The 23187-nt window shown below is 40.4% G+C and overlaps 3 protein-coding genes across 3 annotated transcripts in view; 2 read left to right on the plus strand and 1 right to left on the minus strand.

The window, feature by feature from the left end:
• eif4e1c (eukaryotic translation initiation factor 4E family member 1c) overlaps nt 1-1967 on the plus strand; it is a 29347-nt gene extending 27380 nt beyond the window's left edge. The window contains exon 7 of the mRNA XM_080550230.1: nt 848-1967. Coding sequence (XP_080406356.1) covers nt 848-962 — 115 coding nt within the window. The 3' untranslated portion in view covers nt 963-1967. The remainder of the gene's footprint in view (nt 1-847) is intronic.
• A 2823-nt stretch (nt 1968-4790) lies between these two features.
• LOC308171641 (transmembrane protein 150A) lies at nt 4791-8529 on the minus strand (the record flags this gene model as incomplete). The annotated part of the gene is made up of 7 exons (XM_080546518.1): nt 4791-4978; nt 5445-5622; nt 6002-6132; nt 6399-6466; nt 6619-6681; nt 6984-7031; nt 8465-8529. The coding sequence occupies 7 exons, from the start codon at nt 8527-8529 to the stop codon at nt 4791-4793; spliced, it is 741 nt and encodes a 246-aa protein (XP_080402644.1).
• A 1991-nt stretch (nt 8530-10520) lies between these two features.
• Nucleotides 10521-22457, plus strand: LOC308162048 (NFU1 iron-sulfur cluster scaffold homolog, mitochondrial). Its single transcript, XM_080536137.1, has 8 exons — nt 10521-10598; nt 10963-11057; nt 11246-11381; nt 15668-15734; nt 15827-15938; nt 16095-16158; nt 20705-20879; nt 21710-22457. Exons 1-8 carry the CDS (start codon nt 10528-10530, stop codon nt 21779-21781), a joined length of 792 nt encoding a protein of 263 aa, XP_080392263.1. The 5' UTR covers nt 10521-10527; the 3' UTR covers nt 21782-22457.
• Nucleotides 22458-23187: the final 730 nt, after the last annotated feature.

Below are 23187 nucleotides of genomic sequence, written 5' to 3' on the forward strand. Positions count from 1 at the left end.
GAGTGGGGGGACCTGCGTGGAGCTTCAAACCTTGTGCAGAACACATTAAATTGGTCTTGGTTATTTCCCTCGATCAAATGCAAATCAATTCTAACTTTTATATAATGTGTTTTTCTGGATTTTTATTTTTATTTTGTTGATAGTCAGTCTCTCACTGTTAAACTAAACCTACCATTAAAATTATAGACCGTTCATTTCTTTTTAAGTGGGCAAACATACAAAATCAGCAGGGGATCAAATACTTATTTCCCACACTGTAGAAGACCTTGCCTTACGAGATCACTGTTCCGTCGATAGTCATTTCTGAGTCACTCAGATGTCAGTATAGTTCCCTAAACATCTTCATTTCTTTTTACGTAATCGGTGTCCACAGATTGTTTAGAACTGTAGCAGCCTAAACCAGCTGTACTATGGAAGTAAACAAAGAGCATGCTGCTTGTGAATCCTCCCCCTACTTCAGACGTAGGCACATCGATCGACCAATGAAACCATCCACCCCCTCCCCCAAGCCGGGAGAAATCAGGCCAAAAGAAGCTTATTTTACACATTGAATTATCGTTTTAATTACATATTTAATTATCGTAAAACTCTTAGAAAAAATATTGAGTAGGTACATCAAAACTTCAAGTTGCATATGATGAGAAAAAAAGAGGGTTGGGGTTACTCCAGCTGCCGTCACACACGTGCTTCTCAATAAAACATGTCGTGGCATTTTCTATGTAGTGCCGATCACACCCGTTTTATCCATTGAGTACTTCACTGATTCTAGTTTACCACTAGGTGGTGATCATGCATGTGAGACTGTACTGTAACTTTCCTGATTCTCTTTCTCTCCCTCTTTCTCCAGACAACAGTCTAAAGAGCGCCTGAACCTTCCCATCAAACTCCTGATTGGCTACCAGTCACATGACGACACTTCCAGCAAGAGTGGCTCCACCACCAAGAACATGTACTCAGTTTGAATATCCCCGTTTCAAATCGCCGTAGGATTAAATAATTACCAACCCGCATCACCACCATTTTTAATTATTTTGAGTTGTCAACTACTGTAGTGTTCTTCCTTTGACAGAAAAGACAGACATGGTCAATATTGTGTACAAAGTTTGATCAAGTCGGGGAGTTCTATCATGTCCCGTCGGGGAGTTCTATCATGTCCCTCTGGGTTGATAATCCTCCTGATTAGGAGGAGGGCATCATGAAGCCCTCATGAATTTGAGTTAGAGCACGTAAGAGTTCATTTTAGAATTGGAGAGTTTCTGTGACTAATACCAGTGACCTCCTTCCCTAGTGTAGCAGCTATGCAGGAGGTTCCTCAAAGGCTTGGAATGAAATAAAGACATCTTTAGCTGTAAGACTGTTTCTTTTTCTCATGCAGTCCTCCTAAATTTCGTTGTTTGGTACCTGTACTGTAGCAATGACAATAAAGTCCATTCATTCACTTGTAATGAATAGCGTTCCTCACCACCCCATAAACTAGGCAACTTTTCATTCACTCAGCAAATTTTTAAAGGCAGCCAACCGTTTTAACTTGCTTCAGTTGGAGGTGTTTGTCATGAGAAGGGATTGCAGATGTGCCGGTAGAAAGACGCTACAGTATCTTAAAGGGTTTGTAAAAGATTAGCAGTGGTCACACTCCCAAAGTATGAGATTTGGAAGAAAGACCACTTATTGTTTCAGCCATGCTGGAATTGTGGATTGTTGCTTGTAGTACTATTTTGAACTCTTAGGGTTTTTTTATTATTATTTTACAGTGTATTCAGTACAGATGCCTGGACAGTTTTAGGTGTGCTTCTCACCGTTTCCTCCTAATAAAACAGTAGACCATTCGCACTACTCCCTGGTTTAATGGGAAGGAGGAGATGATATTCATTGTGAAAGGATTTTGCTTATAATGTATCTTTATTATCTGTAATTCCAGGATGTATATTACCTTCTTTCAAGTAAAGGTTAAGTGCTTTGCATTAACACAAGAACCATGCGGTCCTTTTTGTGTTGTCTCTTTATAATAACTTGTGACCTGTATAATCAGCCAAGCTTTCTATGAAGTGCATTTTACAGAGCCTCAGTACATTTAAGTAAAAAACTAAAAGTAGATATAAACCAAATACAGCCATTTGATAAGCATAAATTAAAGATAAGAACAAGATGGAGGGATGGGAAGATGACAGAACAGATGAGACTGGGGAAGTGGTGGGGGACCTTCCTCTACGCACACAACTTGGGAAGTGTAGCAAATGTGTTGTCTGTAACTCGGACACTTCCAGTACAGTACTACAATTACCCTGCTTACAACACCAAGTCCAACTCTTGATATTTAAATTGCTTATTTTACTTACGCTTATACTTAGTGGGCTTGCTTATTATTATCCAAATCCTTCTGATTTGTTTGACATGCTCCTCCTACAGCTTTGAAGCTATTCACACCAATTAAACTTTAAAACATGCAGGTCTAACTTTTTGTAACTCAGAAACTCCTGTCTTTTAACATGGTGGAATGTTGATGTAGAGTAGACCAACATTCTGTGAGCCCCATTGTTACTGCAACTGCTATGGAACATCACAGCTCATGAATACAAACACTTGGGTTCCTATACACTTTTAAGCTTCAATCCAACTTAAAGAATGTCTATGCATATGTTTATACTATTTAGACTTTAAACATTAAGCACATTTACACTCTACCAGTACTACTACTAATAATAATAATACGTTAGACATAAGCGCTTTTCTAGACACTCAAAGACGCTTCGAATAGTAATAATAAAGAAACTAAATAAATAAAAGAGTCTAATGAAGGTAGTGCTGGGAAACATGGGAAGGGGAGGGGGGTGGGTTAATTGGCTGGAAGGCAAGCTTGAAGAGGTGGGTTTTGAGGGCCTGTTTAAATGTTGGCAGGATGTTGTATTGAAAAGCAAGTATAGTAGTATAGTAACTCCTGCTCTACCTAAACTCTTACTAAGTCAGACACTCCATTTGAAATTCCACCTGTTCATTTGTATACCTGTTCAAATAGCATTCAGTAGCCAGCGTCAGACTCCATTTACAATGCCATGGGAATAGGTCAACACCCACGGTACTCAACTATGTAGGGCATGAGTCATACCTAACCTCAACAACTAATCCATCTGGTCTTGAGGTATTCATCTGCTTTAACTAGGAATTGCTGTGAAGTACATTCCATCATAAGTGATGGAAAGACTCCGACGCATAGTTGGATGTAAGGGAATTGTTGACTCATTGTCAAACTCCCTTTAGCTAAGACATATGACACGTCATTGTTCTATTTTATTCTTATCCTTTCATTTACAATAAACTGTTGACAGGTTGTCTCAAGCATTTCATTGCACTGTACATCCTGTGCACATGATAAATAACCATTGATATGTATTAATTTCAACAGACCTGTTGACTTGAAGTCATTCATTTGGACACTAACATACTGTACACCCTAGACATGTTGAAAACCATGTGGTATATTTAATTCCACAGATTCACTGACAAAACATCTAAGGAGGGGGCCACGTTCTGAATAAACAACAAACATGAGCGAGACAGATTTCAGACTAGATTTGATCGAAGACATTATGCTTTGCATAATTTAAAAATATATTTCAAAATGGAGGTACCTTCAAACCAATATTGAGGTAAATGCTTATGTTGGTGAGAATTAGTTTCCATGCAATTCAATTTATCTTTCAGTCCAGTGATAAAACTAAATTTCTGTGCCATCTTGTTAAGATCTTACTTAGCATTGCAGAATTATAATTGCATTATAATATTATGTTTTTGCTGTAAACAAGTCTACTAGAATCTCCCTGAAATCAGCTAGCAATGCACAAAAGCACAATGCACCATAAAAGTACAGAATAATATGGTGGAAAGGCACCATTGCAAATAATGGAACCTTTTCAACCAAGTTGAAAGTTGTTCATCATAGTTTGAGAATGAGCAGCAGCTTCATGGCTCTGAACTTACCCCTCCTAAATTTCGTTGTTTGGTACCTGTACTGTAGCAATGACAAATAAAGTCCATTCCATTCCATTCCAACTTGGCACTTGCAACATTTATGAATTACTTCATGTTGTCCTCTTTTCTGGAATGCAGTTGTCTCAACTGTGCTGTCTTAGAAAACCAACTCCACAAGTTATTTCCTACTAACAACCGGTTGTGCCTCAGTAACAGTGCAGTATTATAAGGGTTTCAAAATCATCACTGATCTGAGATACCTCTGACAAAATATACAGCATTGTTTTATTGCAAACATGTCATTTTTGTTCAATAAATAGTTAAATAAGAAAAATGTTTTGATATTGTCTTACCCAAGACCAAAAAATATATAATTTCAATTGAACACCATCATTAAACATGTGCCCATCACCCTGACCATTCCAGAACACTTTATATGAAACAGTGACAAGTGCTAACAGTGACACAAGATGCTCTTCTTTAGTCAGTGGAGGTAAACAAATGATCAACATAGTTTTCCTGTGCCACCATATCCAGAGCTATGTTCAGGAAGATATACAATATTCCATTGTGTCAACTCATAGCTGAAGACCGAGTCCTGGATAGAAATATTGGTTTTGTTTACTTGTTGGATCCCAATGACATGGGTCATCTTGTAATAAAGTAGTGCTTAGATGGCTGAGAAATCCAAACTCCAAGATACTTCCATAAGTGTTGAATATTGTTGTGCTCCTCTCAGTGCTCAGAATATCAATGTTGTTTCTGCCCACTATGTTCCCCAAAAAGTCAATCCAGATGATGTATGTCCCTGATGTCCCTCAACTTCAGGCTAGGATCAGAGACTTCTCCTCTTCTCTCTTCCCCAACAGATTTGACAGCATGCAGGAGGAGAAGTAATAAAACTCCACAGCAAAGCTTAGCTCAAAAAGCTCCAGGTTGACACTGAGGATCCACTCGAACACAGCCGACAAGTGCTTGTACATGTAGTCCTCCTGGGCAAACATGATGGTGTCTGGAGGAGTCGAAGGTTAAGGCCATACAATATTTGTTGAAGGAAAGCATAACCTAATTTCCTTTGTGTACTACTTGTGTTTTCTGAACAAGGAAATACATTGTTAACAAGGCACAAGTTCAAACATTCAGTAAATATTTCAAATGCCTCAACACAAGACTGAACACACAGATACAGATACTGTATGTGTGATCTCCAGTACCTCACAACCCTAACTTATACTGTTCTGGGAAATGTCTTGATAATTAGAACACACTGTGCTTTTCAGGTCCTGAGAATCATTTTACTGTAGGAGATAAAAGTCAGTACAAAATGATGATCCCATCACTTCCTGCATGCTGTAGAGGAGAGTTAAAACCATATAAATCATAGATAGATACTCATGTCACCTCAAAACATCAATAGACCACAATGGGAAGTAGTCTAGCACCCGGGCTAGTCCTCTGCAATGCTAATGGAAGGATACAGACGATGGTGGCGAGAACCTGGATCACTGTGGAAGTGATGCGTAGTGGGTAGAGGTACCTCTCCAGGCCAGTCAGGAGACACTTGCCGGTCAGCACAGTGACAAGTAGAATGTAGAAACAGATACACAGGAAGCTGACTGCCGCTCCAAAATAGTGCAGCAACTTAAGGTAACCCGGCTAGAGAGGACAGAGAAAAGGCATTTTCATTAGATGGCGTCACTCCTAACCATTCATTGATGGTTTGTCTACAGCGCCTGTCAATGTCAGTAACAATGTGTCATTTGGTGTCTGGCTTCAGGGCCAAGGCACAGAGCTGGTGAACAAGACAACGCTTGATAACTGTTCTGCTGTACTGTCGAACAGAACAAACAGAATGTAGGTATGAGAGTGAGTTTCCCACCCTTGTTTGCTCTTCACACAGGTCAACACTCCCTTTTAGTATCAGGATTAGCTTATCCACTATATTACCCTAAATCAGGATTAAATTACACCTGATATGATATAATAGTAGCACATCTAGGACAGGCCCATTGTTAGCAGTACAGAAAGTACTCACGTTGCAGTTCCCAGCCATGAATGCCCCGGCAGCTGACACTCCACCGAAGACCACAGCAACCTTACTGAGCATGGAGTGAACACCATTCCTCTCCATAATGTGGGAATGGTGGAAGATACAGAAAACCAGAACTATGAAAGAAGGAGCCAAAAGAGTCTTTCAAATGTGTATATATAATACCTTTACTTCATAAACATATCATTGCTTTGTTTCACATCTGATATATACATATTTGAATATCTGATATATCAGACTTGAAACAAATATGTTTATGATAAAGTTACAACAGCACAGATAACTCACCATAGCTTATTTGAAAACTTTGCTGTGTGTGTGCATGTCAAGGCAAGTAACAATTGTATGTGTGTGTTTGTGTGTTTGTGTTTGTGTAACTTACACAAAAATGAACCAGCATTGATTACGGCTGTAAACAAGGAGTTTTCTGGTGAACTTGATCCACTTGAGCTGAAACATAAAGCCAAACAATTAGTAGTTTGAGTTATGTAGAGTTCCTTGTAATAATATAATAATAAATTCCCGGATGGACGTTGGTGTGGTTGATTGTATGATTATTTGTTTCGAGCTGTCAGGTTAGTATGGTAGTCGGTCATAATTACCTTATGGTGGGGACCAAACAACATTCCACTGATTCATTCGATATGCAGGAGTTCCTGACTTCCCTGAAATTAGAATTAGCATACAATCACGCTCACACTTTTTGATACAGTATATAACTGAGTAATGCTAACCAAACCTGCCACTCCTAGCAGGTTTTTGCTCCAAGACAGAACTAAAGCACAAGATTCAACTACGTTTTTGATTAAATGTTAAATAGCATGTATATTGTGTTATGATGAATGATTCTGTGATTCAGTGTATGTAACACGAATGAGTCATGAAGTTGACATACAGAAGCTCAGTGACTAGGAACAGTCTAGCGTCTATATTTATACCATAGGAATTATCATAGGATGCAACATACCAGTTATTGAGGGAGCATACATGATTATAGCTGGAAGCCAGGCCATAACTGAAACAAAATTAGAAACACACATTATTTGGTGATCTCTGGTGTGAAGGACTGTTGTCAGCCTCATCCAACCTGGGCAAGGTCAGAACAAATACACTATATGTGTACAAACTAATTAATAAGCAATTGAAGATTGACTGTACCTTTCATACTCTATCACCTATATGACTCAAATTGAATATATCGGTATTATTCTAAGTTGACAGCACTTCTCCAGGCCCATCCCTTGGCTGTGGCGGGGAGCCACTTTGTTGTTGTTTGAATTGCACAATGCACCTTTAAATCTGTTTAGTGTAGTCAACAGTTTTGTTTGTTTGTCTTTTATCTTTCCATGTCTTTTGTGATGTTGTGTATTATGTCTTATGTCTTAACTTTGATGTGTTCAATAAGTAACCAGGAACTGGGATGTGGTTGACTAAGCTTGTGTACACAAAGTACGGTTATTGGAACATTTAGAGGAAGACAAAGCCACTCCATCCATATCAGGGCTGCCTTTGCAGGCAATCAACTAGTGTCAACAAAGACGTACAGTCATGTACAGTGTCCCTTGACTGTAAATGAACATTAAATAAAACATTTTAGCATGACAACACAATTTGCGTTTAGTTTTTTGATGGGTGTGGCACAGTAGTGGCCCAATCATTCACAAATATGACTAGAGTTTGAGTGTGTTGGTTTCTTGACTGTTTCTGATGTGACAGATTGTTCTGGAATGACTGTGTCAAAGGGGTTATATCACAACACGTTCAAGACATTGTTCATGTTTACATTTATGTTCAAAGCATTGATGTAGCAGTCCCTTTCTGGTTATACTACACGTTAATGTACATATAAGACTAGTTGTTATAGTAGCAGCAGCAAAAGTGGATATGTACTATAAACAAACTCTAATTGTTCTACTATTTGACACAATAGCATGTAAAGAACAAATCCAGTATATAAGGGTTAGGGTTAGATACAAATCCAGTAGTACTACATGCAGTTACATTGTTGCCCATCAACCTTGGTCTCAACAAAAGAAGGATTGGTCATTTCCGTCATTAAATGGATTTCAGTAAGGAGGGTCTGTTATGTTTCATGTTCTGGGGAAAGTAAACGACTCTGTTCTGTGGAAGATGATGACAGATTGCTCCATCCTGCTCTATAGGAGAGGGAAACACACACCATGGACTATACATTACCCATAATAATGTTCAATAAATAAAAACGTATTTTGGTCATATGTCCACATATTGTTATGTACCACACTGTAGGCTACTTAGCAATAACCTTGTCCCTAGCCCTAACCCAGAGCTTTTAACCCAACCATACCCATACAATATTTACTAATAATTATTACAATTCATTTTAATGTAAAACAAGCACTATAATGAAGACTGTTATTATTACCCTCTTGTAAAATACACAAGTACATATACAAATGTTCAACTTACACAGCCCAGGTTCCAACTAGAGACACCAAGGAGAGGGATATAGGGAGGAGAATCCAGACAACCATGTTTTGGAGTTTAGCAAAGAAGTTCGGCAGCAGAGGTCCAGCACTGATGCTTGATCGGGATCCAGGACACTGTCTGTCTGACACTACGATGATCTCTCCAGAGAACTCGTGCTCCTAGATTCCTCCACATCAGTCACCCACACACACCTGACTCTTCAGCAGTCTACAGGTTGGACTGGACCGTGTGTGCCACAAGCCAGGCTGCATTCCTCTTTAAAGCAGGAGAGGCAACTTTATGCAATCTACCAACCTAGCCACTCCTTGTGGAGCACCACCTTGTGCTGTCAGAGAACAGACGTAAGACAACAAGAGGTTGCTATCTTAACGATATCTGTCTGTTTGTTCTATCCCACGCAGACTGACGAGCCCAACCTCCCTGGGAAGCAGAATAGAGCACTTCACTTCTCATATTAGAACGCTGTAAACTAAACTATTGGTTAGTTTCTCATAACAAAAAAACCACGAAATTTCTGACTAGCTAATAATGCGAAAGTTATACTGTCCAGGCCTGGGGTTTTATGTGTAAATGTTTAGAATCATTGCCCAACAACATAAGTAGAGGAGGGGGAGCCGCTGTTCTGTAAGACATGAGTGTGAAAGTTCACTTCAATACGTCAAACTACAGGTCATTGTCAACCGACTAATTAACAGAAATAGGAAATTCACATTTTTTCTGTAAAAGCTAAGTATCAAGGCTAAAATCAAAAGTGTTCTAGTTGTATTAGTCGCCCTAAAAACATATTGGAATATCGAATTATTAATCTCAAAGGAAGACTTTGGTGAGAACTTGTCAGTAGGTTATATCGAATAATATAATATCCTATATATATCCTATATTATAGGTTAGGCTACCAAAAACAATATTATGACATGTTTTTTCTTCAACACCTTATTCATACAAGATTTATTGAATTGTTCATAATATTACATGTGCTTTGAATCATTGGGCGTGTTTGAAATTATACATGTTTAGCCGTTTCCGACCAGCGCTGATCAGTGTCAATCAGCGCCGTTAATACCTGTTGAATGATGGGGATAACATCTTTCAGAAAATGTTCGAATGCTTGAGATTTACGAGAGTCGCGAGGTCAAGGCTCGAGTAGTTTCTAGAGCCAGATGCTGTGGATCCCCGAAGTGACTTCTTACAGACTGCACGAACCAGCAAGTGCCTGGGAGACACTTTTCATGGCCAATCATCAATGTTTTATTAACAGGTGTACCTGAATCCGGAAAACCGATATAGACGGGGGTAGGATATAAATCATTATGATATTTGAGAGATCTATTGATTGCACATTATGTTCAGTTGATGGTTGTGTTATGTGGTGATTATTCAAAGATAATTCATAAGGCGAATTTCACTACATTGTCCAATTTGCGACTGCACAGATCCACCGCCCGTGCACTCCCCCGAATTTCCTAGGACGGTAATAATCATCATCATAATAATAATAATAATAATAATAATAATAATAATAATAATAATACTACTACTACTACTACTACTACTACTACTACTACTACTACTACTACTACTACTACTACTACTAATAATAATAATAATAATAATAATAATAATAGCCTTTATTTGTATAGCACTTTTCCTGCAAACATTGCAGCTGAAAGTGCTCTAATCATTCTATAATCATGGTAGGGGAAGACTCTACCCTAACCCGGTGAATGAGCCTCCCCCTGCCGTCCTAGGTTTCGGAGATTCGCGCCCCGCCTATGATCGTTTAGAGCCAAACAAACAGTGGACAGATTCAGCCCATTCTCAATAGGGGTTGGCCGTTTACATGCCAATATTCACAACTCAACAAGTTAAAATTTGATCTATATTAATTTTACTGCACACATTTGTATTAATTGTAAATATTCATTTATGTCTCTGACCTCCCATTGATAAGACATAGCGTCGTTATTAACGTATGTTTCAGACAGGATATGTGACGGCCACTAATCTGCCAGAACTGGGTCCTCGTTTTCAAAACACAAGAAATGGCTGCGCGCATGAGATGGGGGAGTCTTCTCCAGTTGATACGTTCACGAAATACAACACATGATTTTAGGTTAGAATTTCCACTACTATGTCATTTCTGTTTGGGTGTCTAGGAATAAGTCATGTTGTCCTGAACGCAGGCATGCTAACCAGTTTTTGATTTGAAACAAACTAAGGTTAAATTGGCTAGCTAGCTTGGCTAGCTCTGCGACGTTCATTGAATGTCATGTTATTGCGCAGCTTAAATTGCTTAATTGTATATAATGTAATGCTGCATAACATTTACATTTGAGTAATTTAGCAGACGAACAAGGTTGCAAACTCGAGGTTACAGCGTTTCAGTGCCATCTTCGCCTAGATTGTAGCGGAACATTAATGGAAAAAAAAAAAAATCCTCTGATTAATTAATATCATATAAGTATTGTCTCTTCTAGGTATCCAACCAAAACGACAAATCCGTCCTACTTACAATGCCAGGGCCAGGGAAAAGTTCAGCTCCTGCCACTGACAGGACCTACACAGTTCTCAGGTGAGGGGCATTCTCTTGATTTTAACCTCCATGTGTTACACATTGGTAGGCTGTAACTTTAGGGCTGACATGGATACGTTTCCCTAAAACATAGTAAGAGAATTTAGCAACCCTTAATAGTATTTGTTTTTGTGGTAGTTCATTATGTTAATATGCACTAATAGGGGCCATACCATTGTTTTTTTTAGTGCGACACTTGTCCATTCAGACTCAGGACACTCCAAACCCCAGAAGTTTGAAGTTCCTCCCTGGTAAGCCTGTTTTAGGCACAGGAACCCTGGACTTTCCCACTTCGAGCTCAGCGGAGTGCTCCTCCTTAGCCAGGTAAATCCATGCATGTTGTTGAAACATCTGCTTTTTTTTGGAGAACCATTCAAATAGTATAAAATCATTGTAAACACTCGTCTACACATTGAACTATGACAAGACATGTGTAGAGATGAGTAAGCTTTCATTTTATCGTCAAAACATCAGTTTGTTTGATATGCAGTGTATGGGAATCAGTGACTGATTCAGCTGCCACATAGTTGGACAGTCTTCTTGACACACCCATCACAGTTGAACTTTGACCAGGTTTTAATAATAATATAGAATATTAGAATATAAATCCCAATATTATATTTCCACTCTACAGTAACCAAGTCTGGCCATTTATGACATTTATCTATATCTTCTTGTAAATGTCCTGATAGTTTGAGAACAAACATTTTGCAACGTGGGGGGGGGGGAGTAAATCACATTTCAAGCATCCGTCGTCTTCAGGTAGTCACAACAACGACGTATCTTCAACTATCAAGACAGGGTGTGGACAGGTCTGGACTGCCTCCAGCAGTTCCGAGGAACGAAGGGCTTCAACTAATCAAGGTGAATGCAATCAGGACAGGGGGATATTCCACGTACGTTAATTAGTATATTCGCGATTAAAAGGAAAGCCTCGTTCGAGCAACTCTCGATTGGGATTCAAGCCTCAAGTGGTTCCTCGAATTAGAATCAGCCTTGTGTCATCAATGTGGACACATGTATCTGTACCAGTTCAGACCCACTGAACTGGTCAACACCTACAATGATGCACTTTCCTCCGGCCTTGACCAGGTTGCTCCCACCAAAAGCAAATCTGTCTCCTTCACTCACTCTGCCCCCTGGTACACCGACCAAATCCACCATCTCAAAGCCAAATGCCGTCAACTTGAACGCCTACACAAAAGAACTGGTCTCACTGTCCATTTGGATGCCTACAAACTTCACCAACAACAATATAAAGAAGCCCTCAACAGTGCGCGCTCCTCCTACTATTCCTCCATCATCGATTCTGGCCGTAACAACCCCAAAACACTCTTCTCCACCATCAACAAACTCCTCCAGCCCATAGACACTATCTCTAACTCATTCACCACCAGCAAATGCAACCTATTTCTAACATTCTTTCAAACCAAAATTGACACAATACACATTACACAACCAGTTGACTGCTGCCTCTCCCTGACCCCCATTCCAACCTCCCATGACCCCCAAGTCATCCTCTTACATCTTTCAGTCCAATCACTGATTCCGTCCACAGTCACCAGCATGAAGTCCTCAACCTGCACCTTGGACCCCATTCCCTCCTCCCTAGTCAAGGCCTGTCTCCTCACACTCACCTCACTCATCACAAACATAATTAACTCCTCCCTCTACACCGACATTGTCCCCCCTGCCCTCAAGCTGCTATTACCCTCATACTTAAAAAACCTGGTCTCGACCCCTACACCCCCAACAACTACCAGCCCATTTCCAATCTCATCTTCTTGTCCAAAATCCTTGAGAAAGTTGTTGCTGCCCAACTCAAATCCCACATTGACTCCCAATAACCTGTAACCATTCCAATCTGGCTTCCGTTCCAATCACAGCACTGAAACAGCACTATTAAAAATCACCAACGACACTCCTCTCTGCTTACTCTTGCCACCTCACCATCCTCATCCTCCTTGACCTCAGCGCTGCCTTTGACACCATCAACCATTCCATCCTCCTCAGCCGTCTCCAACACATTGGCGTAACCGGCACCGTCCTATCTCTCAGACAGACATCAATACATCTCAATAAACAACTGTAAATCCTCCACTGCTCCAGTCACCCACGGTGTCCCCCAGAGTTAAGTGCTAGGCCCCCTCCTCTTCATCCTGTACATCCTTCCCCTTGGACAGGTCCTCCGCCGCCACGGCCTCCGCTTCCACTGCTATGCCGATGACACCCAACTCTACCTCTCCTCCAAAACCATCTCCCCTAACACCCACTCCACTCTCACTACCTGCCTCAGCGACATAAAATCATGGATGCAACTGAATTTTCTGAAACTCAACTGCAATAAATCGGCAATCCTCATCATCGGCCCAAAGTCCCTCACCCGTTCCACCCAGACATTGTCACTCAACATCGATGGCTTCACCGTAACCCCCTCCAACCACGTCCGCAACCTCGGCATCATCTTTGACCCCACCCTCTCGTTCCTTCCCCATGCCAACCAGGTCACTAAATCTGCTTTTTTCCACCTCAGGAACATTGCCCGCATCCGACCCTCCCTGTCCTTTTCCGCTGCTGAAACACTTATCCACGCCATCATAACTTCCCGACTCGACTACTGCAACAGCATCCTCTACGGTTTGCCTAATAACTTCCTAAACAAATTCCAATACGTCCAGAAGTCTGCTGCCTGTCTGCTCACCTCCACTCGCCGCCGTGACCACATCACCCCTGCCCTCCAAAACCTACACTGGCTCCCGGTCAAATTCAAGATCCAATTCAAAATCCTACTCATCACTTATAAAGCCATCAACAATCTGGCCCCCTCCTACCTTGCCGACCTCGTCCCCCTTCCACACCCCCTCCCGTTGCCTCAGGTCTGACGAGTCGACCAAACCACCCTCAAGACCACCAGGACCAAGCTCTGAACCTGGGGTGATGGGGCCTTTTCAGCCGCAGCCCCGTCCCTCTGGAACGCCCTCCCCAACCACATCAGACAGGCAAACACCCTGCCAACATTTAAACAGGCCCTCAAAACCCACCTCTTCAAGCTTGCCATCACCAGTTAACCCTCTCCCCCTCCCCTTCCCATGTGTCCCCTGCACTACCTTAATTAGGCCCCTATACTTTCTTTTATTGATTTGTGCCTTTTTATTATTACTACTCAATCTTTTCAGTTTGTAAAGCGTCTTTGAGTGTCTAGAAAAGCGCTATATAAGTCTAATGTATTATTATTTATTATTATTATTAATGTTCACGCAAGTCCGGTTTGGAAAGTCTCGATTTGGGCTCGCGTACAAGTTATCAGTAGCCCAGAAGAGCCGATTGTCGAAAATAAGATACATGACTGGAAAATGACAGCCCACCGCTCTGCTTATTGAGCTTTATTAAGACGAAAAATAAGAAGTACAAAAGGGCAATACTGCTGCAATTAACAAGGCGAGGGAAATGGTTTGCCTAGAAATTGCTGACAGATTAAATGTGTAGGTCATACTAGCCCCTACTTATTGTTTTACATTAATTTTTTAAATAAATGAACATTCACTAATGTGGTGATATTAGCAGTAGGCTACAAACTATACAGATCATCAGGATGGCAGAGTGGTATTAGCTGCTGCCATCAGATCATAATGTTTTAAGACGGAGGTTCGAATCCCGCTTCTGACATACACTTTTTTCTGCATTTCGTTGTCTGTTGCTTGTACTCTGCAATAACAATAAAGTTGAATCTAATCTAAAAATGTATGTTTAAAATGATGGTGCAGGCTAATTTGCGAGAACTGACATAACTACAATGGTGTTTGAAGCCTTTCTGACTAGTAAATTATGTTCTTCTAGCATTGTAACTGGACCCTGGATTTGGCATAGATTATTATTTCTTATGATTACTGATGGATAGATCAATGAAAAGACGTTGGTCCTCCATAGCCTTACTCAGCATGTTCGCTAGCTCGTTTGTCTCCACTTCGTCTTGAGAAGATTCTGGGTCAGGAGAGGATGGCTTGGACTTTATTGTATGCGCCATTTTGAGCTATGAGTTGTTAAATAACATTTACTGTATCAGAATTATTAAATACAAGTTTACTATGAGTAGTTTCAAAAGAAATAAGGGAAATGGGGCAGGAGCGAGCGCGCTAAGCAGCCATCTCTTCTGCAGGTCACGTGACTCCCCCGTTGTTGTGACTTCTTGAAGCTGACGAGGACTTGAAATGTGGAAACATAAATATTGGGGTTCATTCAAGTATTTTTCATTTAGTAAAGCCTGGTCAAAGTTCAACTGTGATGGGTGAGTCGAGAAGACCGTCCAACTCTGTGGCAGGTGACATGGAGTTAGAATATTACGGATTCTGTTAATGCTGTTAGATATCTCAACTGAAGATAATCATTTGGCCTTTCTTGGGAACGTGCTGCTAAGTGTTATGTTTTTTTCTCTCTTGTTATGTTTCTGTCCTTGTCAGACTGATTAAATTGGGATACTGTACTGTAGTTCTGTTCAAGCCTGAAGTCAAATTAATAATAAGATGTTTCTGCTTTTAGATACTACGCACATAAGGTTCTTCAACGTCATGCTACATTTTAATTAGGTGGAACGTTTTTTTGTTTACCCACAGGGATCTATTCGAAGTTGAAGGAGTGAAGAGTATTTTCTTTGGCCCTGACTTCATCACAGTCACTAAGGTATCCAATACTTTCAATTCTTCAATATTTGTTTATTTGGAATTAGGCCTAATTTCTATACTAACAAACTGTTGAATGATTTGTATTTCTAGGCAGATGATGATGTGGAATGGACAGAGATCAAGCACCATGCTGTGGAGGCCATCACTAAGTTCTTTGAGAGTGGAGATGCCATAACCATAGGGGTGGCCCACCATGAGAGCAGTGAGTTTATTACCCGTCCCCTCCTTCATAGGTGCCTCATAGGGTGTTATTACATCATCTATATATGTTTGGTTGTCATTTAGATAATGTACATGACCGTGATAATGTTCTTAGACTTGAATATTCAATCATTTAAATATGTTGTTCCCGTTCTAGGTTACTCTGAAGATGATGATGAGATTGTTTCAATGATTAAGGAGCTTCTAGATACAAGGATCAGGTAAAATATGAACAAAGTTGCCCAGTAACTAGGGATAGGAATTGCAAAGATGTTATTGATACCGATTCCATTATCGATTCTGCTTATTGATTTGATTCTTTATCGATTCCTATGTGGGGAAAAAGTAGGCCTACACAGATTTCACTCTGATTTCAATTTGGCTAGGTGACATAACATTCTAGAACGTTTGGTTGGATTATTCAGCCCACCTACATTCCTACATTCGATTCCATTCATGGCACAGTCGGACTCGCGAGTAGGGTTGCCAGATGGGATTTACATTTTCCACCCTAACCACAGTCTAAAACTGCTATTTCCACACAAAAAAAACGAGCCCATCTGGCAACTTTGCTCGGAAGTTGTCGGGAGTTGGGAGTTGCCCCCACACATAAGGATTTTTGGTCGTAAATATTGAACATGTTTAACATTTACGATTGCTGGCCCGACCCTTTTCCAAGCAAATTGTCAGGAGAAATTTACTCTTAACACACCTCACACCACAGGATAATCTTGTAGGATAATCCTTAGAGCCATCCGATAATCGGGCGTTTGCTGTCCTTGGTCGGAAGGGGTAAAATCGGCCCAAAATCGGCCAGATTATCTTTGTGTGTACCCGGCTTAAGAAAAGCAGTACACCACAGCAAGGAATGGCTAGGAACCAGCTGAAAACCATAACTAAATAGCAGGCAACTCTACCTCCAATCTGTGCTAATTAATGTCAACTGGGTTAGAATATATTGATGGGTTATAAAAGGGTGTTCTTGTTACCAAGGCATACCTGTCAACCCTCCCGTTTTTCCCGTGATTCTCCCGTATTTTACCTTTCTTTCCCGTTTCTGTGCTCCCGTTTAAATACTTTCCCGTAAATCTCCCGTATTTTTAACCTAATATATAACACTTAATTGTTAGACTTGCGCATGCGCACAATCGCTATATCCATGTCGGAGTTGACTTGTCTCCTCTCGTTTCTTGGGCTGCGTTAGTAATTTTGCTCTGAGAGCGCCGGAACACACACTAGGTGCTATGTCATAAAGGGACCAAGTAATTTGATTGGACGAGGCATTCCATGAGTGGTGATCAGATTTCCAGAGCGTATTTACGAACGCAGCCTCGAATTATCTCCATTTAGAAATTATCTCTGGTAGCATTGCGCCGCTCTTTTCCCATTGACATCATGGTGTCAGGTAATGTATAAATAAATGTGCTGAATTGATATGCCCTTTTGTGTTTTCATGTATATATATGCAGGGATGTTCAAAGTATTTTACTTTCAACCAGGTATCTGATTCTGATCACCTGTAGTCACTTACTTAATCATATGTAGGAACTAGTTAATCCAATTCTTGTTGCACTGAAGCAGGTGGTTGATTGACTGTGTATAGCTTTGTCTAAATGTATTTTTTAAAATAAATAATATTTAACCTTTATTTATACAGGTAAGAAACACATTGAGCCCCAAGGGCTCATTTTCAAGTGTGACCTGTTCACAGGCATACAACATCCACCACAAACAAATACAATACAAAACCTGGCCTCTATATTAATATACAATTTCTATACACAGTCTCCTATTTTCAGGGGCTCAAATGTAATTGGACAAATTAACATAATCCTAAATACAATTTTCATTTTTAATACTTTGTCAAGAATCCTGGCAATGACTGCCTGAAGTCTGGAATATCACCAAATGCTGGGTTTCCTCCTTTATGATGCTTTGCCAGGCTTTTACTACACCTATATTCAGTTGTTTGTGTGTCTTTCTGCCTTTAGTTTTGTCTTCAGCAAGTGAAATGCATGCTCGTTCAGGTTGAGATCAGGGGATTGACTCGGCCATTGCAGCATATTCCACTTCTTTGCCTTAAACCTGGTCTGTACTGGTCTTTACTCTACTGGTCTGTACTCTACTGGTCTGTACTGGTCTGTTCTCTACTGGTCTGTACTGGTCTTTACTCTACTGGTCTGGTCTGTACTGGTCTGTACTCTACTGGTCTGTACTGGTCTGTTCTCTCCTGGTCTGTACTGGTCTTTACTCTACTGGTCTGGTCTGTACTGGTCTGTGCTCTCCTGGTCTGTACTGGTCTTTACTCTACTGGTCTGGTCTGTACTGGTCTGTGCTCTACTGGTCTGTACTGGTCTTTACTCTACTGGTCTGTACTCTACTGGTCTGTACTCTACTGGTCTGGTCTGTACTGGTCTGTGCTCTACTGGTCTGTACTGGTCTTTACTCTACTGGTCTGTACTCTACTGATCTGTACTCTACTGGTCTGTACTCTACTGGTCTAGTCTGTACTGGTCTGTACTGGTCTGTACTCTACTGGTCTGTACTCTACTGGTCTGGTCTGTACTGGTCTGTGCTCTACTGGTCTGTACTCTACTGGTCTGTACTGGTCTTTTCTCTACTGGTCTGTACTCTACTGGTCTGTACTGGTCTGTTCTCTACTGGTCTGGTCTGTACTCTATTGGTCTGTACTGGTCTGTACTCTATTGGTCTGTACTGGTCTGTACTCTACTGGTCTGTACTGGTCTTTTCTCTACTGGTCTGTACTCTACTGGTCTGTACTGGTCTGTTCTCTACTGGTCTGGTCTGTACTCTATTGGTCTGTACTGGTCTGTACTCTACTGGTCTGTACTGGTCTTTACTCTACTGGTCTGTACTCTACTGGTCTGTACTCTACTGGTCTGTACTGGTCTGTACTATACTGGTCTGTACTGGTCTGTACTATACTGGTCTGTACTATACTGGTCTGTACTCTACTGGTCTGTACTATACTGGTCTGTACTGGTCTGTACTATACTGGTCTGTACTCTACTGGTCTGTACTATACTGGTCTGTACTGGTCTGTACTATACTGGTCTGTACTCTACTGGTCTGTACTGGTCTACTCTACTGGTCTGCACTCTACTGGTCTGTACTAGTCTCTACTGGTCTGTGCTGTACTCTACTGGTCTGTACTGGTCTGTACTCTATTGGTCTGTACTCTACTGGTCTGTACTGGTCTGTACTCTATTGGTCTGTACTCTACTGGTCTGTACTGCTCTGTACTCTATTGGTCTGTACTCTACTGGTCTGTACTGGTCTGTACTCTATTGGTCTGTACTCAGGGTATCCGCGGTGTCTTGAAAAGTATTAAAAGTTGATAAATAAATTTTGGGAAAATCAAGACCCTTAATAAGTATTAAAAAGTCTTATCACGATTTTATGAGGTCTTGAATTTTGTTGATATTTTTCTGAATTAGACTCTGTCCAAAGGGTTTGAGTCCTAAAAACTTTTAGTAAAAGTTTGTGAATTTATTAGTTTTATTAAAAAACAAAGATGAACCAGAAATTCTGTTGTATGATAGTGGTCTAGTCTATTGCAAACTAAAACTGTTAAGTTAAAGGTCTCACTGATGTAAACGGTTACAGCTCGAAGTGGCGGTGAGGTCTGGAAAAATATTGACAAGGTCTTTAAAAAGTCTTAGAAAGGTATTGAAATTAACCTCAAGATTCCTGTATATACCCTGGTACTCTACTGGTCTGTACTGGCCTGTACTCTATTGGTCTGTACTGGTCTGTACTCTGTTGGTCTGTACTCTACTGGTCTGTACTCTATTGGTCTGTGCTAGTCTCTATTGGTCTGTACTCTAATGGTCTGTACTCTACTGGTCTGTACTCTATTGGTCTGTGCTGTACTCTACTGGTCTGTGCTGTACTCTACTGGTCTGAACTCTACTGGTCTGTTCTCTATTGGTCTGTACTCTACTGGTCTGTATCTGTGCTGTTCCACGCCTGCTTCCCTTTAGGAATCACAATCAACTCTAAATGTTGAGCACGTGAACAAGCGTCTTGTCCCACCCTTTTTGACGTCCATAGTTGCCTATAATAATACCTTTTTATTTGTATAGCACTTTTCCTGCAAATGATGCAAATGGTCAGTCAAACGCCCGACAGAACCACCCCCCTTACAAAGAAAGTCTATAATTTGAATGGTAGGTTCATTTTAACAGTGACAGACAGAATATAAAACAAATTACAGAAAATCACAATATATGAATTTGTAAAGAAATATTTCTGTTTTATTGAGTAAAATAACTATTTTACCCCCTAGCAAAACATGACTCAGTACTTGGTGGAGAAACCCTTGTTGGCAAACACAGCGGTCAGACGTTTCTTGTAGGCTAGTTGGTCACCAAGTTTGCGCAGATCCCAGGAGGGATTTTGGACCACTACTCTTTGCAGATCCTCTCCAAATCCTTAAGATTCAAATATATTATTGATTATAATTTCAAATTCAAAACCAAATTCAGGTTTTTGTTGGAATCGGAATGTAATGTAAAGTATTACTGGCTTGTAGTGTGTTAGTAGACAGACAGACACCCCCCCCCCCCCCCCCCACACACACACACACACACACATTGTCATATTTGGACAAGTAACTTGAGCTCTCGGACAAGTAAAAGATAAGTTCACTTGTACAAGTACCTGAAAAAGCTTCATGTCAAGCCCTGTCCTGTACTGTCCCTCACTGAACATCTGCTTCATTCCCTGCCTGTTTCTCCCCCACAGACCCACGGTGCAGGAGGATGGTGGTGATGTCATCTTTAAGGGCTTTGAGGATGGCACAGTAAAGCTGAAGCTGGTTGGCTCCTGCACTGGCTGTCCTAGCTCCACAGTCACCCTGAAGAACGGCATCCAGAACATGCTGCAGTTCTACATCCCAGAGGTGGACCAGGTGGAACAGGTAAGTGACACATACAACCTCTTCTACTCCGGGAGTTTCCATTGAAATCCAAATGTCCCGCTAAATTCGGACCAATCACAAAACTGTTTTGAAAGCGCGTCGCCTCGCGCCGCGCGCCTGTTGAGAGCGATTCAGTCTCGATTGCAGTGCGAACACAAACGACGAGGTTAATTGCAACATTGTAACATATTGTAACTAACTACGCCCTAAATCGTAACGAAATGTAGGTCTGGAAGCGGCCTAAATCTAGCTTCAATCTGCTTTTTTTCTGTTCTCCGGTCATAATAACTCGCTGCCTTTCTGCGCAGCCTGAATCAAAGTGGACTGTCTGAATCAATTAGTGGCGGAGGAAATTCATTCGTGGCGGCCCGCCACGAATAAATGCATATAGAGGAAACACTGCAGTCTGAGGTTTGGCAGTTAAGTGCAATTCTGACTGCATAGCTTGAGACTTTTTTACTTTTACAAATTAAGAGATTATTATCTTATTCAGAAATCATCAACACTAAGACATGCTATAATAAAGTAAAAGTCCTCTAACCAGTTTGTCATGCATTTCTTTATTCTAACACCACACATGTTTTGGTTTATCTCCCTCCCAAAATACAAGTAAATACTAGAATTTTAAACTTAATTTCAGAATATTATTGTGATTAACTTGATTAAAAAATGTAGTGGGCTATTCCTTCCACGCAGTTTTACATAACTTCGGTACAATAGAAAGCACATCCCATTTACAGTAACTTATCTTCCATATCTGCACTTGATTGGATAACACAAGCAATGTTGTTGTTATGGACTTGGATTATAACTGTTCCTTTTGTCTTTAGGTGGAAGATGAAGTGGATGAAGTTAATGCAAAGGTCTTCACAGATTTGGAACGCAAATTACAAGACTCATAAAACTACCCTTGTCTTCCATGCCAGTACATTACTTCTGACTATCTGCCTGTGTGTAGATGTTGTGCTAACCAGGTAGACTATGTGCTGCACTGCTTCCACTACCAAAGTGCAATATTACGTTTGGGAGCATTGCACTTGCATCTGTTCTCTAGGCTGAAAGGTTGTTGAATAATTTTTAGAAGCAAGGCTACACTGTCACTTTCTGCAAAAAGCTGTAAATGTTTAAATATGTGTTATATTTAATTATTTGCAAATTGCTTTGTATTTTTCTTTTTTTTAAATAGTATTTTCTTATGAGAGGAAAATGGTCTACATCTATCTAGGCCAAGAATGACCAATTGTTTGTTGAAATAAGATTTCCAGTTTGGCCCTTGATATACTAAGATATTATACTGTCAGATTTTGCACAGGCATTGTTAAAGAATCTACATATTTTATTTACATTTGGGCGTTGACACATTATTCATCACTTAACAGTACACCCTCAAGAAAGCTGTATGTTACAATACATTTTTGTATGTATGCCTTGTATTGATTAAAGCTCTTGGAATGGATAAATATAGCTATATCAAATAGAAATATACTATAGATGTATCAATCATACACCAAGATATCAGTTCTTTCACAAATAAAAATATAATGGTTAATTTGTTGTTTTCTTGGAATCATGTGTGAATCTTGTATTGCAGTAAAAACTAAACTGTTAATACATTGTTTGGTGTGAGTAAACCTTTGTAACACAGTCCATTTATCTACCCTGTGTCACCAAACAACCTATGTTATACCTTAAAGGGTTGTGATGTTTTGTTTTACATATATGACACGGTAGTTATTTTATATTTTCAGGCTGAGGTTGTGTAGAACCATAATCATCGATTTCACTGATGATCAAAGCATCGGTAGACCTATGGCGCTTTTCCACTACCGTACCGTGTGAGCCCGGTTTGTTTTGCTTTCTCCACTGCCAACCGAGCAGTAGCAGGCCGAAGTACCCGGTTTTAGTTCCGCTTTGGAAGGGGTAGCGAAAGGTACTTTCGTGCCAGGCTGTGTGTGACGTTTGACGCTGCAGACCATTGATTGGTCAATGGAAATTGTCACAACATCTTCATCCCTTGTTCATAGAGTTCACCGCTAACCGCCATTTTTAAATACCGCAACAGATTTTGCTCTCGGTAAATGTCATTTACTTTTTCTGTAATTACTTATTAATAAAGATTTGAAAAAATATGATAACCATCTTATTATCTTAGTTTAATGTCATTTCAATGCATCATTTAACTTTTCTTTACAACAAGCATAACAAAGAAATCGCTATTATGGCGATGTGCTGTGCCTATGCTAGACCATGTCTTGTGCTATATAGGCTAAATAAAATTATGAAAGCGGCAAGTAACAGGCACGTAACA

The sequence above is a fragment of the Nansenia antarctica genome (assembly GCF_963989245.1).
Source record: "Nansenia antarctica genome assembly, chromosome: 1".
In the NCBI taxonomy this organism is placed as follows: domain Eukaryota; kingdom Metazoa; phylum Chordata; class Actinopteri; order Argentiniformes; family Microstomatidae; genus Nansenia; species Nansenia antarctica.